Source organism: Oratosquilla oratoria, chromosome 17, assembly GCF_046742065.1.
Source record: "Oratosquilla oratoria isolate Oo_2021 chromosome 17, ASM4674206v1, whole genome shotgun sequence".
Taxonomy (NCBI): domain Eukaryota; kingdom Metazoa; phylum Arthropoda; class Malacostraca; order Stomatopoda; family Squillidae; genus Oratosquilla; species Oratosquilla oratoria.
The window spans coordinates 234,940-253,093 of record NC_134793.1 but is presented as its reverse complement, the minus strand read 5'-3'; the positions used below and the strand labels follow the sequence as shown (position 1 = coordinate 253,093).

The 18,154-nt window shown below is 44.1% G+C and overlaps 1 protein-coding gene across 1 annotated transcript; it reads left to right on the top strand.

The window, feature by feature from the left end:
- Positions 1–6,870: 6,870 nt before the first annotated feature.
- On the top strand, positions 6,871–9,471 carry LOC143034695 (uncharacterized). The gene has a single exon (XM_076201065.1). The coding sequence runs from the start codon at positions 6,871–6,873 to the stop codon at positions 9,469–9,471; it is 2,601 nt and encodes an 866-aa protein (XP_076057180.1).
- The last annotated feature ends 8,683 nt before the right edge of the window (positions 9,472–18,154 follow it).

Sequence of the window (18,154 nt, the reverse complement as noted above, 5' to 3'; positions counted from 1 at the left end):
CAGAGGTTGGTGGGAGTCGTCCCCTCAAGGACCCTTGACGCGATCAAGGGCCTGAGGAGGAAGCCGGAATATAAGGCGGCAGTTCAGCGCCTGGTCAACGCTGACCCGACCTCGTCCGGCACGCCAACCTCGCCCCCCCCCCTCCCCGACTCTTCCTGGAACAGCTGGGGAAGAGGAACAGGAGGAGGGGGTAACTAGCGATTCCGACCTTCTGACAGCGTTACTAGCCTCAGCTAGGGCCAACCTGTCTAAGGTGAAGGAGGATTCGCAGCTCCCAGTTACTGGCCTCTGGGCTGCCTTGGCAGCTCTAGAGAGAGGGGAAGAAGCCAATGGGTTTCTCGAGGAGAACCCAGCAGCCTTCTTTGGGGCATTGCACGCTGCGTCGCACGGACGGGACACAAGATCTTCATCCCGACCCCGACCCAGGAAGCAGAAGACCCTCTCTCGAAGAAGTGCCAAAAAACAGGAGTACCGGCGGATACAGAGATTGTATAAGTCTGACAGGAGACAGGCTGCTAGATCTATTCTCTCCGGAGAATGGAAAAAGCAGCCGACAATCCCTCCCACTCAGGACTCCCTTGCGTTCTGGGCCCCCATCTTCGAGCAGGCCAGCAAGCCTGATGCTAGGCAGGTAACGCCAGTCGGCCCGAAGATACCCGGAATTATCTCCCCAATTTCAGCTGACATGGTCTCCACTACCATCAGGAAGACCAAGGAATCCGCCCCGGGTCCTGACGGGGTTAAGAAGGGTTCCTTATCCCAGATTGACCCAAATCTCCTGTCGGCCATATACAATCTCTGGATCGCGGCCGGCCACATGCCGCGTCACGCAAGATCGGCGCGTGTGACTCTGGTGCCCAAGGTGCAAGGATCGACCAACCCGGGAGACTTTCGGCCCATCGCCGTGGCCTCCTTGGTTGTGCGAACCTTGCACAAAATCCTCGCTTCGAGAATGTGCTCTCTGCCAATCAGTGAGCGTCAGGTGGCCTTTCGGCCAGTAGACGGCTGCCTGACGAACGTCTGCTTGGTCTCGGGGCTCATTTCCGAAGCGAGAGAAGGGCACACCTCTTTATCCATGGCGTTCTTAGACGTACGCAAGGCCTTCGACACGGTGTCTCGCGAGACGGTAGTGAGGGCCGTGAAACGACTGGGAGTCCCGGATCTTTTTGCCAAGTATATCCAATCTTCACTTGCCGAAGTGAAGCTGGATCTACTGGGCACCGAGGTCATGTCGGGAGCAGGTGTTAAGCAAGGAGACCCTCTTTCACCACTGTGTTTTAACGCAGTGATGGACGAGGTGCTCTCCGAGCTCGACCCTGAGCTCGGGGTGACTATCGGGGATCAGCGCCTCTCCCACCTCGCTTTCGCTGACGACCTCATTATCGTCGCGCGAACACCAGCTGGGCTCAATTCCCAGCTCAGGAGGGTCGAAGGCGCCTTGCTGGCGGCTGGCCTCTCCCTCAACCCGTCCAAGTGCGCCTCCCTGGTGCTACTTGTCGATGGGAAGGGGAGGAGGTCTGTCGTTGACAACCGACCTACCATCTTTGTCGGCGGTACGTCCATCAACGCCATTGATATTGGGGCCACATATAAGTATCTAGGGGTTCCAGTCGGGGCTAGGGGTGTTGTGAAAAACTGCCACTATCCTCGACGAGCCCCTTGAATACTTATCCAAGGCCGCCCTCAAGCCACAGCAGAAAATGTATGTGCTGAGAGTCAACCTTCTTCCTGGACTCCTTCACCGTCTCGTTTTGGGAAAGGTAACCCTGACCCAACTCGAGATGTGGGATCGAATCCTAAGGAAGACTGGGCGGACCTGGTTACGCCTACCTAGCGACGTAACGCTCGGGTACTTTTACGCGCCAGTGTCTGCCGGAGGACTGGGAATGTGTCTTAGGATGGCAGTCCCGCTCCTAAGGGGCAGCCGCTTCGGCAGGCTCGAGCTGTCGGAGGACCCGGTTATCGAGGCCTTGGTGAAGACTCGTTTCTTCACCCAGCACCGGGAAAAGTTCCCTGGTAGTGTCAACTATCAGGGAACTTTGGTCCGGAGCAAGAAAGAGGCTATCGCTTTCTGGACCAACCGACTTCACGAGTCTGTCGATGGGGCTAGCCTGAGGGAGGCGGAGCTCGAACCTAAGGTGCACTCCTGGGTGTCCGACGGGACTATGGCGCTACCCGGCAGCATGTATGTGGATGCTGTGAAGCTCCGCGTGAATGCCTTACCCACCAAGGTGAGGTGCTCATGCGGGGCGGCTCGACAGGGGGCCGACGCCCAGGGGAGTGTGCGGTGTGATAAGGGGTGTGCTAGACCGGAGACGCTTGGGCATGTGTTGCAGGTCTGTCCCGCCGGCTACGGAGCTAGGATCGCTCGCCACGATTTCGTGGTTGGTCGCCTGGCTACTCTGCTATCTGAGCGCCATGATATTGACAAAGTACTTGTTGAGCCCCACCTCAGAGTACCTGCAGGGCTGAGGAAGCCTGATCTGGTGGTCAAACAAGGAAATGTCGTTCATATCATAGACGCCCAGATAACCGCAGACGCCGGGTCAACCTCGTTGAGCGCCGCACACGACCTGAAAAGGTGGTGGTATGATTCCGATCCCCTTAAGAGGGAGGCCGCGAGGAAGGTCGGGTTAGCCGAAGCCGATGGCCCGGGGGATATTGGCAGAGTCTTTGTGTCCACAGCCACGTTTAGCTGGCGTGGTTGCTTGGCGCGGGAATCTGCAAATACACTCCGGGCGTTAGGTATAACCGAAAGTCAGATGAAGTTCCTCGCTATGAGTGTGGTCCGCGGCGGGGTCTCCATTTGGAGAACCTGGCGCCGGACCACCGGCGGGGGACATCATCCGACCTGAGGGTAGATGGCGCCCGTGCCTCCTCGTGGTTACTGGCCTGGACTTTCATGAGGTACCTGTAGCTTCTCTCTTGTTTTTCTATCCACTCCGTTCTGTATATAGCTCCTACTACTTTTACCCTGTCATCTTTCTTCTACTATCAGCCCGTTGGCTTTTTTTAATCTCCCGTTTACCCCCTCCCTGCGAGGGGGTATCTTTGTTTTTTATTATATCCGGTTATCACAGTAAGTTATTTATATTTATGTTTATGGAGGTACTCGATGGGAGGCCCTATGATGCTAGGGGCAGCCCCAAATGGTTGAGCATCCATATCAAAATGCGAATAATAATCGAGTCGAGCTTTTATGGCCTTCTCACCCCCATTCGGTGTCCTGGCCTGCTCTTCAGCGTAGGAGAGGCTGGGCCCGGCGGGGGACAAAAAAGAAAAAAAAAAAAAAAAAAAAAAAAAAAAAAAAAAAAGTATATATATATATGGTCTAACCTTCAGTTTATACCAATCAGCAGATATTGATGATGGACGATTAAGCAGGTCAAATGTTAAGATTATTAGAGGTTGGCCTACAAGAATGCCATTTTCTTTTTGTTTCATCCAGCGAACACTTGAAACGTGCTGTTAAGAGCTTTTCTTCAGAAAACCTCAGCAGTTCCTTGGAGTAGACAACTCCTCTACACTGGTTGAGTGTCTTGTGAGGGGTACAATCTGCCTCATGCCCAGCAACTTTTCCAATGTTCTGCAATTTTGAGCTCTCTTCTGGAGAGTTAACCTCTATCAGAAGTGATCCACTACTTTGGGGGATGATTTTGGGTTCCCTGCCAATACATTGGATAATTTCTCTATGGACATTAAAAATGTCTAGAGAGTCAATGGGGTTGTCATTGGGCATGGATAAAGTTAAATATTTATTATAATGGGACTCAAAAATCCCAGGCAAAACTTCCAATTGTCCTCGTGGATTAGTTAGAGGGGGGAAAGACTTTTCTTTATTTTTATTTTTCCGCTGTGGTTTAGCGGAATAGGGTTCCAGTGTGATGAAAGACTGTGGACTTTCATCTCTAGAACCAGTAGAGGCCTTGCTCATATCCTTGGTCATGCATAGGTCGTCAGCGTTAGGAGAGTTTTCTCTTATGGGTTTGTCTTGACCGCAGTGAAAAAAATTTCGGCAAGATGTTCTTACATATATATACCAATGCTTTTTCCCCCTTACAAGGGAGGTAACCAAAAAGGACAAGGCATAAAATCATTCCCACCCATTCCATCCCTGAATACACTCCACTTTCCCTCTCATCTTAGCACCTCCTGGATGACGGGTCATCCCTGCACCTTGTCCACTGCCCTGGGTCAGAAGCAGTGTCGCAAGACACAGCACATCCACAGCAAGGCCGCTTCATTAAATCGGCGAATCCCCCCTGCATAAAGGAGAAGACGGGGAGAAATCCCTTCGGGCTGAGTCAAAATTTGCTCACACATACTACCTCACCCTCCATCCCCCCGCCCATTCCACCTCATGCAATCACATCATCATCTATATACAACCATTCTCCATTCACCCCTGTCTTCTGTCCTCTCCCGTCCTTCCTCAACAGACATTCCCCTCTTCCCCAAAGCCCCCTTCACCCCATCCATCCACCTCATCCTAGGATGTCCCTTCATGTTCACTCCCTCCACATCTGCCATCCATACCTCTTTTACTAGTCTTTCTTCACTCATTCTTTCCATGTGTCCAAACCATCCTAATACTCTTTCATCAACCCTATCTCCCAACCCCAGTTCCACCCCTGTTCTCCTCCTCATTTCTCACTCTATCCAGCCTAGTAACCCCTATCATACTTCTCAGAGACCTCATCTCAAACACATTCAAACTCCTTCTCTCTTCCTATCTTATGTCCCATGTCTCTGCCCCATACAGTGCTGTTGGCACAATCACTCCTTCATATAGTCTCCTCTTAGCATCCATTCCCAAATGTCTATTCCTCATTACACTTTTTAAACCACCAAGGCATTTACTCGCTTCTCTCAATCTACATTCTACCTCCACCTTTTCCTGCCACATTTGCACCCAAGTATGTAAAACTATCCACTTTCTCCAGTCGCTCTCCCTTAATGCTCACTTCCAGACTACTGCCACTTTCACCCCTTGTACATCTCATCACCTTACTTTTACCCACATTTATCTTCAGCTCTCTTCTATCACACACTCTCCCAAACTCTGTCACCAACTTCCTCAATCCCTCCTCCGATCCTGCCACAAGCGCAGTGTCGTCCGCAAACAACAGCTGGCTCACCTCCCACTTTTCTCTATTTTCTTTAACCATCTCCAATCCCTGACCCATTACCCTTGCATTTACCTCTCGCACTACCCCATCCATGTATAAGTTGAACAGCCAGGGCGACATAAAGCATCCTTGACGAAGTCCCACCTTTACCTTGAACCACTTTCTCTCTCCATTTCCAATCCTGACACAAGCTCTACTACTCTCATAAAGACTTTTGACAGCTCCTAGAAGCTTTCCTCCTTAAAAGAAATGGACAGTATGACCGATCATCGAAACTTACTGTAGAGGAAGCAATCTCACTTTATCCAGAGATTATCCATGATGTAGCAAGAACTTTAAGAACAATGCCGCCCACCCAAGTTAGTGTTGAAAGACTGTTCTCTGCTCTAAAGATAATCAAATCTGATTTGAGGGCTTCAATGAAGGAGGACTTGGCAGAAGCCATTCTATTTTTAGGAACAATGTGATTAGTTGAAGTAAATCCTTAACTTTTGTTTTATTTTAGTTTCTTAGGGCACTCCTAATTTCTTTATCAAACCATAATTAAATGTTGTTATTACAGGTATTTTCCTATTTCTTTTATGTAAAAAGTCTTACGTTATAGAATTTTTTTCTACTGTATATTCTTTATTCCTTCAAAGATTTACTATTTCATGTAAAAAATTCAGCTGTTTTTTCAGATTTTTTGTTGTTGTTGTTATTTTGAACTGCAGACCCATATCTATATAAAAAGAAAATAATGCTCCCTTATCTCGGACCGTGACAAAACGGTCACACGCTCGGGCCCGGTTGGGTGTAAGGGTTTATCCACGTTTCTCGGGTGTGCAAAGTTTGAACCGTTTTACTATGTGGGTTGTGTTAAATATTGCGCAGGAAGATGGGTAAAGATTCGTCAAAGTTAAAGATGCAGAGGAACCGTCACTTCTGGGGGTGGATTACGAGAGAAAAAAAGTTCACTAAAGGACAGTTAAACACCAATAAGAAACTGAACCAAATGATGAAAAATGAACACATGTCCAAGTTCCCACACCTATATCAACAAACTAAGGTCTCAAATGTAAAAGAAATGATAAAAGTGTTTCAACGAAAGCTTTGGACGTTCAATAAGAAGTTAAGTGAAGATAAACATTACGATTATAGTGATGGGGTTTTAGATTCCTTGGAGGTTTACGTTGGTGAAATACCTAAAGAGAGAACAGAGGGGTTCGAAAAACACTATTTTGCCGGTTATAAAAGTTTCACTAAGCATGGAGGTAAATCTGATCACACAGAGTACCAGAAACACTATTTGCAGAGAACTTTTCAATCTCAAAGGAGGCTAGACAAAACAAAAAAGTATGCCATAAAAAGAGCATGCCAACAAAACCCAAAGCCTGTAAGTGAAGTGAAAGAAAAAGACAGTAGCTCTTCTACGGTTGAAGTGGAAAAATTCTACAGATGTCATAACTGGCCCAGTGACCTCAAGCTTATCAACTGATGTCGTGACACCAGAGCCACTTCCGTTAGATGCTGATAACACATTGGAGGAGATAAAGCTAACCCTGAAGGAAACTAAAGCAGAAATGAGAGCAGCAACAAAAAGTAACCCACTGAGACGTAGAAAACGAACAAAAGAGGATATTCAAGCAGACAAAGTTAAGAGAGCAGAGGAGAAAAAACGTAAGGAAGCTATAATGCAGCAGGTGAAGTTCATGAAGAGGGATAACTTCTTAGCTTCTATAGCCAACTCGGATTGGGCCTAATGAAGCCAAGTTTGTTAGCAGAGCAACAAAATGACAAACCGGATAGGCCGTTTTGGAAGTCTTCGGAGAATTTTCTCGATTTGTACTTTTACCATGATAAAGAACAGCAGATAAAGTTACGATGTGATAGATTTGAACGCTACACCGGTAATAGACACAAAGGAAAAGAGGTGTGTGATGAAACCGTTAAACGAAGACGGCGGGAAACTGCTGAGTTGTTAAGGAACGAAAACATTATCGAGCAACTTTACGATTACTTGACAAACAACAACGTCTCCCTGAAGGGTATGTTAGAAGAGATAAAAACAGCAAAGAAGTTGATTCAGACTTACATTGAAAAGAGGAAGACGATACCAGACATGACAATAAGTTTGCAAACTGCAGAAAAGGTTACAACAAAAGAGCACAAAGGCGTCTACCATCTACCAACAGCTTCCTGTCAGGTTGGGGCTATAGTCAATCTGGGGCCAGAAAAGGATACTTTAAGAGTTACAATCGCATCTCCTCTCCCCGAATCAAAGTTTGCTCTTAGAATGATGCATTCGACCAATTTCTTTTACGATATCTTCCAATATCCATTGTTGTTACCTAATGGAGACAGAGGCTACAGTTTTAAAATGGAAAAGAAAGAAAGCAGTAAGAGGCTTTCAGCGTTGATGTACTATTCGGCGCTTTATATGGAAAGAGAAGGGGTTTTCAATTACATTTTAAGAGGACGACGGCTTTTTCAACAGTTTGTCATCGATAACTATGTGAAAATCGAGACAAGTAGGTTGCTATTTTTAGAACACAACCACACCAACATACGTAAAGAGAGGATAGATCTTTTACGAGTAAGCGATAAAAACAACACAGGGCAAAGGATTGTGCTTCCTCCAACATTTGTAGGAGGTCCAAGGTATATGAAGCAGCGCCAGCAGGATGCTTTAGCATATGTGACAGCTTATGGTTCTCCCGACTATTTCATTACGTTTACTATGAACCCAAAATGGCCAGATCTCACGGAAGTGTTAGATAAATTCAACGGGCCGGGAACACAGCCGTACGACCGCCCAGATATTGTGAGTAGGGTCTTCAAGTTGAAATTGGATAGTCTGATCGATGATTTGACTCGAAAAAATACCTTTGGGCCTGTTAAGGCGTATCTTTACAGCGTTGAATGGCAGAAACGTGGTTTACCTCATGCCCATATATTACTTTGGATGGCGGTTCGTGTAACTGCAGACACAGTTTCACAGGTAATAAGAGCGGAGATACCTGATAAAGAGAAGGAGCCTAGGCTGTACGAGACAGTAACACGTTGTATGATACATGGTCCTTGCAAAGGCTATGATGAGTCTCAGGTGTGTTGCCACGGAAAGAGCTCAAAACCCGGCCAGTGTGCTAAAGGATTCCCTAAAACATGCAGAAATGACCTATTGTTTGGAAACAACGGTTACCCGGAGTATATTAGACGTTCGATTGGAGAAGGGGGACACTCTTTTCAGTTAAAATTGAAAGACGGGATCAAAACTATAGACAATTCATGGGTTGTTCCTTATAACCCCTTCCTCTGCGTGAAATACGACGCGCATATCAACGTAGAATGCTCCAACTCGATTAAAGCAATCGCTTATGTGACCAAGTATGTCAATAAAGGTTCTGATCGAATACTGTTTACAAAAACTTCGGGAGAAAATGATGTTGTGAACGAAGTCAAGAACTTCCAAGAAGCACGTTACATCAACGCCAATGAGGCAACGTGGAAAATATTCAAATTTGATATCCATAAGTCTTCTCCTCCGGTATTTCCGTTGGATATACACTTAGAGGGTGAAAATTCGGTGTTCTATAGTGAAAAAGTGTCAGAGAAAGAGCTCACTTCTAAGGTACAAAAAGACACTCAGTTAACCGCCTTTTTTAAATTATGCAAGAAAGATGAGTTTGCAGCGACATTGTATTACAGCCAATTGCCCTTTCATTACGTTTATGATGCACAAAAGGCTATTTGGGAGGAACGCCTAGGGCGTACGTATAGTTTGGGACGCATTCGCGCTGTAACCACCAAGACAGTAGAACTGTTCTACCTGAGGCTCCTGCTTACACATAAGAAGGGCCCAAAATCGTTTGAAGACCTTCGCACTATTGACGGAGTCATGTACGGGACAAATAGAGAAGCCGTTAAAGCGTTAGGGTTACTGAGTGATGAAGAAACTTGGAAAGAGACGATTTTAGACATCATCAACCACACCAATGACAGAAATCAACTTCGAGAAACTTACGCGAGTATGTTAGTCTTTTCAGATCTTGAGGACCAGTCCGGTATATGGGAAGAAGTTAAAGACTACTTTTCCAGCGATTACTTACACAAGGCTAAATTGACAGAGTACAACGATGAAATCTATCTGGATGCTTTAGACAACATTCAACAACACGTGTGGAATTGCGGTGGAGGATCGATTACGCAATACGGATTGCCGGCTTCTAGAGGTGGCATACGGTCATCTAATGTCATCAGAAGGGAAAAAGCTTACAACAAGCAACAACTTAAGGAGACTGTCGACGAAAAGATGAAGCTTCTAAATGACAAGCAACGAAATGTTTATGACATAGACTTATAAAGCGAGTGGAAAAGGGGCATCTTTATAACAACAACGGTATATTTGTTAAAGCTGCTGGAGGCACCGGGAAATCGTTTGTTTTGAATCTTTTGTTGGATACTGTTCGTTCTCAAGGAAAGATTGCCTTAGCTGTTGCTTCCTCTGGGATTGCAGCTACGGTTCTTTCAGGAGGAAGAACGGCCCACAACATGTTCAAGATACCATTGATGGAACATGATGAAATAAGAGCGTGTAGTGTTAAGAAAAACACAGAAATGGCAAGATTACTACAAGAAACTTGCCTTATAGTGTGGGACGAAGTTGTGATGGCCAATAAAAACATGTTAACGTCGTTAGATATTACTCTGCGAGACATTATGGAGAACGACAAGTTTATGGGAGGGAAAGCGTTTGTCTGCGCAGGCGATTTTCGACAAATCCTGCCAGTTATAAGAGGCGGAGGCAAGGCGGAGGAACTCGCTTATTGCATCAAGTCGAGCTACATGTGGGAGGGGCTAACAAAGCTTGAATTGACAGAAAATGTACGCCTTAAGAAGGGTGATGTTAAAAATAAAAAGTTTGCGAAACAGCTTCTAGCTATTGGCACCCATAAAGACGGTGACATCTTTTTTGAGAAGGATTTTGGTGTACGGGCACACTCACGAGACGAGTTGGTGTCAAAAGTTTATGATGAGTTTGAGGAAAACCACTTGAACATGTCTTACTTTGAAAAAACAACAGCTGGCTCACCTCCCACTTTTCTCCATTTTCCTTAACCATCTCCAATCCTTGACCCACTACCCTTGCATTCACCTCTCGCACCACCCCATCCATGTATAAGTTGAACAGCCAGGGTGACATAACGCATCCCTGACGAAGTCCCACCTTTACCTCAAACCACTCACTCTCTCCATTTCTAATCCTGACACAAGCTCTACTACTCTCATAAAAACTCTTGACAGCTCCGAGAAGCTTTCCTCCTATCCCGTATATCCGCATAACCTCCCACAGTGCCTTTCTATCTACCCTGTCATAAGCCTTTTCCAGATCCATAAAGGCCCAGAAAACATCCTTCCCCATTCCTATAGCTTTCTCACATATCTGTCTTACCACAAAGATCTGATCTACACAACCTCTACCTGTCCTAAACCCACACTGTTCCTCACCAATTACTCCCTGTTCCTCTCCTAATCCTCTCAATCAAGATCCTCCCATAAGCCTTCCCAACTACACTTAACAAGCTAATCCCTCTGAAACTACTACATTCACACTTGTCCCCCTTTCCCTTGTAAAGTGGAACTATACAAGCACTCCTCCAGTCCTCCGGCACTCTACCCTCTCTCCAGCAAACATTAAATAACCTCACCAGCCAGTCAACCATCACTATACCTCCTTTTTTAAGACATTCTGCATGGCATCCATCCATACCAGGTGCCTTACCTGCTTTCATCATCCTTCCTTATTTCTCCTCACTCATCACTCTCATTTTCTTAGCATTTCCCACTGCAGCTATCTTTCAAAAAAAAAAAAAAAAAAAAGGAAACTTAAACCAAAAAAAGAAAAGAAGAAACTGAAAGTGGCATACACAAATATTGATGGCATCTCTGGAATCAATGAACTAAATGACTATCTAGAAACAGAAAAACCTGATATCATGGGCATAGTAGAGACAAAATTGAAAGGACTTCTATCAACACGCATAGTGGGACATGGTCTATACAACCACTGGTTGAAAAATAGAACAGAAAAGCAGGGAGGTGTCATGATATTGCCCAAAAAGGGTCTAAATGTGACAAAGATTATTGAAGGCAAAGGCAATGTAGAATTAATTATGATCAAAATTGCTAACAAAAAGATGAAAAGCAGAAAATTTGTAGCAGTGTATGTGCCACCAAAACCACATGTGTGATCAGACAGCGAATATTCCAAATTATTGGAAGACATAATGATTGTGCTCAACGAGTTACTGAAAGAGGGTGGAAATATAGTATTCATGGGGGATTTTAATGCAAAAGACATAATCTGGGAAGAAATGATAGTTAAAGGGGGAGATGAACTTTGGAGCAACATTCTATTGGATAGGACCATCAATTACATCCTAACACAATGGGTTAAGGAAAATACTAGATATAGAAACAATGAGGAACCATCAAAACTAGCTTTAATACAGGGTGGGGCATGGAAACTTCCCGATTTGAAATGTGTCTGTTTATGGCAACACTAGTTGTGGTAAAGTGGGGAGGGGCTAGCTGGGAGGTTTGTATTCACACCCGAGTCAGTTGGAAATATGCAGTGGTCGAGGGAGGATCGCGCTTTTGCTGTCGAGGCGTATTTCTCTAACTGCTGTTCTGTCATCACAGTGCAGCGTGCCTTCAGACATCACTTTGGAATTCCTCCTCGAGGCCGTGTTCCTGATCACAAATCAATTTCATTGTGGGTGGAAGCCTTCAGAGAAACAGGGAATGTTTCCAGAAGAAGAAGAGGACCAACAAAGACCGTTAGAACACCTGAGAATGTGGAACGGGTCCGCCAGTCTATGCTGCGGTCACCCAGGCGTTCCGCTCGGAAACATTCAGCTGCTCTTGGCATGTCAACACGTTCTCTTCGTCGAATTCTCCATGATGAACTCCATCTTCACCCATACAAAATGGTTTTGGTCCCAACAACTGACAGAACATGATTATGTAACCCGGCAAACATGTGAGCAGCTGCTCGACACCTTACCCAACGGTGCACTTGTGTTCTTCTCAGATGAGGCACATTTTCACCTTAGTGGCTGTGTGAACAAGCAGAATATGAGATACTGGTGTGAAACAAATCCCAGAGAACTTCATGAGAGGCCCCTTCATTTGAATCGTGTCACGGTATGGTGTGCAGTGTCAAGAGTAGGGATTGGCCCTTACTTTTTCCAAGAAAACGGTGTTGCCGTAACAGTGACTTCAGAATGCTATGTGACAATGCTCAGGGAGTTTTTTATGCCTGCTCTCATTAATATGGACCTGGATAATGACAATGTGTGGTTCCAGCAAGATGGGGCCACAGCACACACTGCACGCATTTCAATGGGATTCCTGAGAGAAGCTTTTCCCGACCGACTGATTTCCCTGAGAGGAGACTTAAACTGGCCTGCGCGCTCACCTGATTTAGCCCCCTGTGATTATTTCCTGTGGGGATATCTCAAATCCCTGGTTTATAACGACCGTCCACAGACCCTGGAAGACCTACAGAACGCCATCCGAACTGAAATAGCCGAGATACCGCTCAACATGCTGGAGTAGACCAAAGCTTCCAAAATTGTCTGAATCAGTGTATTGACAATGGAGGTGGACATTTAAAAGATATTGTCTTTAAAACAGCATAAAAGTAAATCTCCCATGTTGTGTGAAAGGCATAAAAGAAGAATAAAGAATTGTGAAGTGTGAACAGGTTTTTATTTCATTCTCAAATCAGGAAGTTTCCGTGCCCCACCCTGTATTAACTTCTGAACCAGATATTGTGAACAAAATGGGAATATAAAAGGCATAAAAGAAGAATAAAGAATTGTGAAGTGTGAACAGGTTTTTATTTCATTCTCAAATCAGGAAGTTTCCGCGCCCCACCCTGTATTAACTTCTGAACCAGATATTGTGAACAAAATGGGAATATAAAACACCAATTGGAGAGTGACCATATAGTAATAGAGTTTGAATTAAAAGAACAGAACAATGTAGATAGGAGTGACAAACACAGAGAAAGAAGATTAATGTACAACAAAACAGATTTTGTTAAACTATGAAAAAATTTCCAAAACACAGACTGGGATAAATTCTCTAAAGAGGAAACAAAGACGGAAGACAAATGGAACATATTCAAAGAAAAGTACAAGGTAGGAATTAACAAATATGTACCAAAAAAGAAACAAAAAGAGGTTTACATAGAGTGTTGGTTTAACAAAAGGTGTAGTAAGGCAGACAGGAGAGACAAAGCCTGGGAAAAAAAAAAATCCAAATGGCAAACATATACTGTATAAAACTTAGTAACGAATATGTGAATATACCCAGGAAAGAAAAAAGAAATTATGAAAAAGATATTATAGACAAATGTAAGGACCAACCTAAACTCTTTTACATATATGTAAATGAAAAACTAAAGGATAAACATGAAATAGTGAAATTGTGTTCAGAAGATAAAGAATATATAGATGACACAGAGATGGCAGAAGTTATGATCAGACATTTTAGATCTGTTGTTACAATTGAGAGCTCACAATCTTGGGAAGATGAACAACAAGAAAGATCACTATGGTGAAAGAAATAAAGGTAACACAAAAAGAAATATGAGACCAGATAAAAAAAAAACCTAGATGTCAGGAAATCGCATGGACCAGATGGAATCGCAAATTGGATACTGAAAGTGTATAGATGTACTTATGTCTGACTTTTCTCCTAAACACTGTGCTATCATCAACTCTCTAGATGCATCTCCACCATCATCTCTCCACTACAATTTTTTCCTGGAACTCCACACTTCCCAATCACTATGTCTATTGGTTTGTCTCCTACCCTAGCGCCGATCTCCCAATACCACTACATTGACATTTCTCCCTAAACCCTCTATGCACTCATTTAAATCTATCCTAAAAAGCCTTCCTTTCCTCTACACTCTTCTCACTACCAGGCCCATATGTACTTGCAAAGACCCACATCTCCCTTCCCAGTTTTACCTTCATCCACATTAACCTTGAAGAAACCTCCTTCCACTCCACCACATGCTTACCTATCTCTTCACTTACTAGTATAACCATTCCTTCTTTCTCTCATCCTGTCTTCACTGACACCCTTCCAACTACAATCTGAAACTCAAAACTCACCCCCCTACCTTTCAACATAGTTTCACTTGATGCCAAATCCATAAAGTCTCAAAAAACATCCTTACCTTTTCCTAAAGCTTCCTCACATGTCTTACCACAAAAATCTGATCCACACAACCCATACCTGTCCTAAACCCACACTATTCCTCACCAATTACTCCCTCTGTTCCTCTCCTAATCTTCTCAATCAAGACCCTCCCATAAGCCTTCCCAACTACACTTAACAAATTGATCCCTCTGAAACTACTACACTCACACTTGTCCCCTTTTCCCTTGCAAAGTGAAACTATAAAGGCACTCCTCCAGCACTCTACCCTTTCTTAGACATTAAATAACATCAACCAGTCCACCATCAAAGTACCTCTTTTTTAGACATTCTGCATGGCACCCATCCAACACAGCAGGGCTATGGAGTCGAAGTTGGAGTTGTGGAGTCGGAAGCAATCATGGTGTCACTGGAGTCGGAGTCGGTAAAAATATACCGACTCTGACTCCAGTTAAATTTACACTTTATAAGACCTTCATTTGGTCTGTAGAGTTATGCAGTGCACACTCCTTATAAGTACATTATATATATATATATATTTTTTTTTATCAAACGTAATAAATCTCATCGTCATATCTTCATAGTCATTCCACTAAACCCCCAAAACGTCCTAGTGCAACGCTGGCTTTCAAATTTATACATAGACTGATAAACATCCAAAGTATTACTTGAATAAATTAAACACCTCAATATTACACCTGTTGACACACTGTCATGGGAGCTGTAATATTCCTGTCAAGTTCCATATGCATCGTTTCCATCACTCCATCAGTTTGGTGGTTTCCCCCACTGCTGTGTTGCCAAACAGTAGGATAATTATGATTTCAACTGTAGACTAACGCAATAATACTATCTCTTCCTTCCTTTCCCCTCTATACTTTTTAACAATGAATTATTAAAATAAGGATATTTAAAGTTGAAAAAAAAAAAAATTCACGTTTCAAACATGTTCAGCTGTATCTTGTTTTGTACTTGTATTGATGAGATCGGTTCCAGAACCAGAGTAATGTCCGTCGCAATAATTGCATAGCAGTACCAGTATATAGTTAAACCAAGAGGTACTTGTGTCAGTAATTTCAGTACATTAAGACAAAAGAAGGTATGAAAACATATGAGGGATAATGATACCCAAAAAGTATGTATGATACATATACCCTTCAGTATCATACATGTTAAGCTGTAACACTCAAACTTGTACCGTACTTGTATCAATAAGGTTTATTTTCTCTATATTTACGGTTTCCTTTCAAGAAATTTGCCTAAACTTCTACTACTCTCATAAAAACTCTTGACTGCTCTTAACAGCTTTCCTCCTATCCCATATATCTGCAGTACCTCCCACAGTGCCTTCCTGTCTACCCTGTCGTAAGCCTTTTCTGGATCCATAAAAGCCCAAAAAACATCCTTACCTTTTCCTATAGCTTTCTCACATGTCTTACCACAAAAATCTGATCTACACATCCCCTACCTGTCCTAAAACCACACTGTTCCTCACCAATTACTCCCTCTGTTCCTCTCCTAATCCTCTCAATCAAGACCCTCCCATACACCTTCCCAACTACACTCAACAAGCTGATCCCTCTGTAACTACTACACTCACACTTGTCCCCCTTTCCTTTGTAAAGTGGAACTATACAGGCACTCCTCCAGTCCCCTGCCACTCTACTCTCTCTTAAACAAACATTAAATAACCTCACCAGCCAGTCCATCATAACTGTACCTCCTTTCTTTAGACATTCTGCATGGCATCCATCCAACCCAGGTGCCTTACCTGCTCTCATCATAAGGAGAGATGTACATGGGGAGAGGCTGGCAGCAAATTGGAAGTATTAAGGGAGACTGGAGAAAGTGGATAGATTTAGAAACTTGGGTGTGAATATGGTGGGAAAGGGAGGAGTGGAGATGGAGGTAGAATGTAGACTGAGAGAAGCAAGTAAATGCCTTATGGGATTAAAAACTGTAAAGAGAAATAGACATTTGGGGATGGATGCTATGAGGAGATTGTATGAAGGGGTGATTGTGTTGACAGCACTGTATGGGGCAGAAACATAAGAAAGGAAGAGTTTAAATGTATTTGAGAGGAAATGCCTGAGAAGTATGGCAAGGGTTACTAGGCTGAATAGAATGAGAAACTAGGAGGTGAGGAGAAGATTGGGGATGGTAAGGAAGTTGGGAGATAGGATTAATGAAAGATTATTGAGATGGTTTGGACACCTGGAAATAATGAAAATAGATTTGTGTAAGGAATGGAAGGCAGAGGTGTGGGGAGTGAATATGAGGGGGCAACCAAGGATGAGATGAATGGATGGATTAAAGGGGCACTGGGGAATAACAGAAGATAGGAGTGGAGGATGGTTGTGTATGGATGATGCTGTGATGCATGGAAGTGGGTGGGGGGGTGAGGGAGTGTGAATGATATTTTGACGTAGCCTGAAGGGATTTTTCCCCGTCATCTCTTTTTCTGCATGAAGGGACGCGGAGGGGGAGGGGTAGCTGATTAAATGAATTGGCCTTGCTGTGGATGTGCTATGTCTTGCTACATTGCTTCCGACCCTGGGCAGTGGGCGAGATGCAGGGATGACCCGTGATCCAGGAATCAAGAAGAGGGAGGGGTGGTGAATGGGAGTGGAGTGTGTGGGGATGAAATGGGTGGGAGTGGATTTATGCCTTTGATTATGCCTACCTCCCTTGTGAGGGGGAAAAAGCCATTGGCGTATATGTATTTCTATTTCATATCCTTTATACCAAGGGCCCCTTCCCCTTTATTTGGGAGATAGCCAGCCAAGGCATGTACCCACTCCCACCCATTTATTAATACATACATACATACATATACCAAGGCTTTCCCCCTTTGAAGGGAGGTAGCAAAAAAGAAAGGCATAAAATCATTCCCACCCATTCCATCCCTAAATACACTCCACTCCCCTCCACCCTCCTTCTTATCTTAGCATTTGTCAATAAAAACAATTTGTTAATAGAAACAGGAAACAATGACAGCAGCTGTAACCTTTTCATAATGGTGTTTCCAAAACATTTACATATACACATCATGATTAATACTGATCATCTAATAACTTCCCATATTATTCATATGTAGTTCCCACTTTATAGATTGAGAGAAGCAAGTCAGTGCCTTGGGGGAATAAAGTGTAATGAGGAATAGGCATTTGGGAATGGATGCAAAGAAATTATATGAAGGGGTGATTGTGCCGACAGCACTAAGGGGTTGAGGAAGTTAAAATGTATTTGGGATAAAATGTTTGAGAAGTACAGTAGGGGTAACAAGGTTGGATAGAGTGAAAAACAAGGAGAGTGGGGGTGGAAAAGATGGGAGATTGGGTTGATGAAAGAATGAGTGAAGAAAGATTAGTAAGGTGTGGAAGGTATAGGTAGTGAACATGAGGGGGCAACTGAGGATGAGATTGATGGGTGAGTTGAAAGGTGCATTGAGCAGGAAGGGATGTCCGTTGAGCAGGGACAGGAGAAGGGAGAGATAAAGGTGATTGGAGAATGGCTGTGTATAGATGATACTGTGATGCAAAGAAGGGAGTGGTTGTATGTGAATATTTTGACTCGGCCCAAAGGAATTTCGCCCCGGCTGCTATTTTTCTGCATACATGACATGGCAGAAAGGGGGTGAGGGTTCACCAATTAAGTAAAGTGGCCTTGCTATGAATGTGCTGTGTCTTGCTGCATTGCTTCTGACCCAAGGTGGTGGGTGGGATACAGGGATGACCTGTCATCCATGTGGAGCTAAGATGAGATAGAAGAAAGGGTGGTGGATGGAAGTAGAGTGGGTGGGGATTAAA

Bases quoted from the DNA above. Each gene is read 5' to 3' on its own strand.
- LOC143034695 (XM_076201065.1), top strand. From the start codon at position 6,871: ATGAAGCCAAGTTTGTTAGCAGAGCAACAAAATGACAAACCGGATAGG.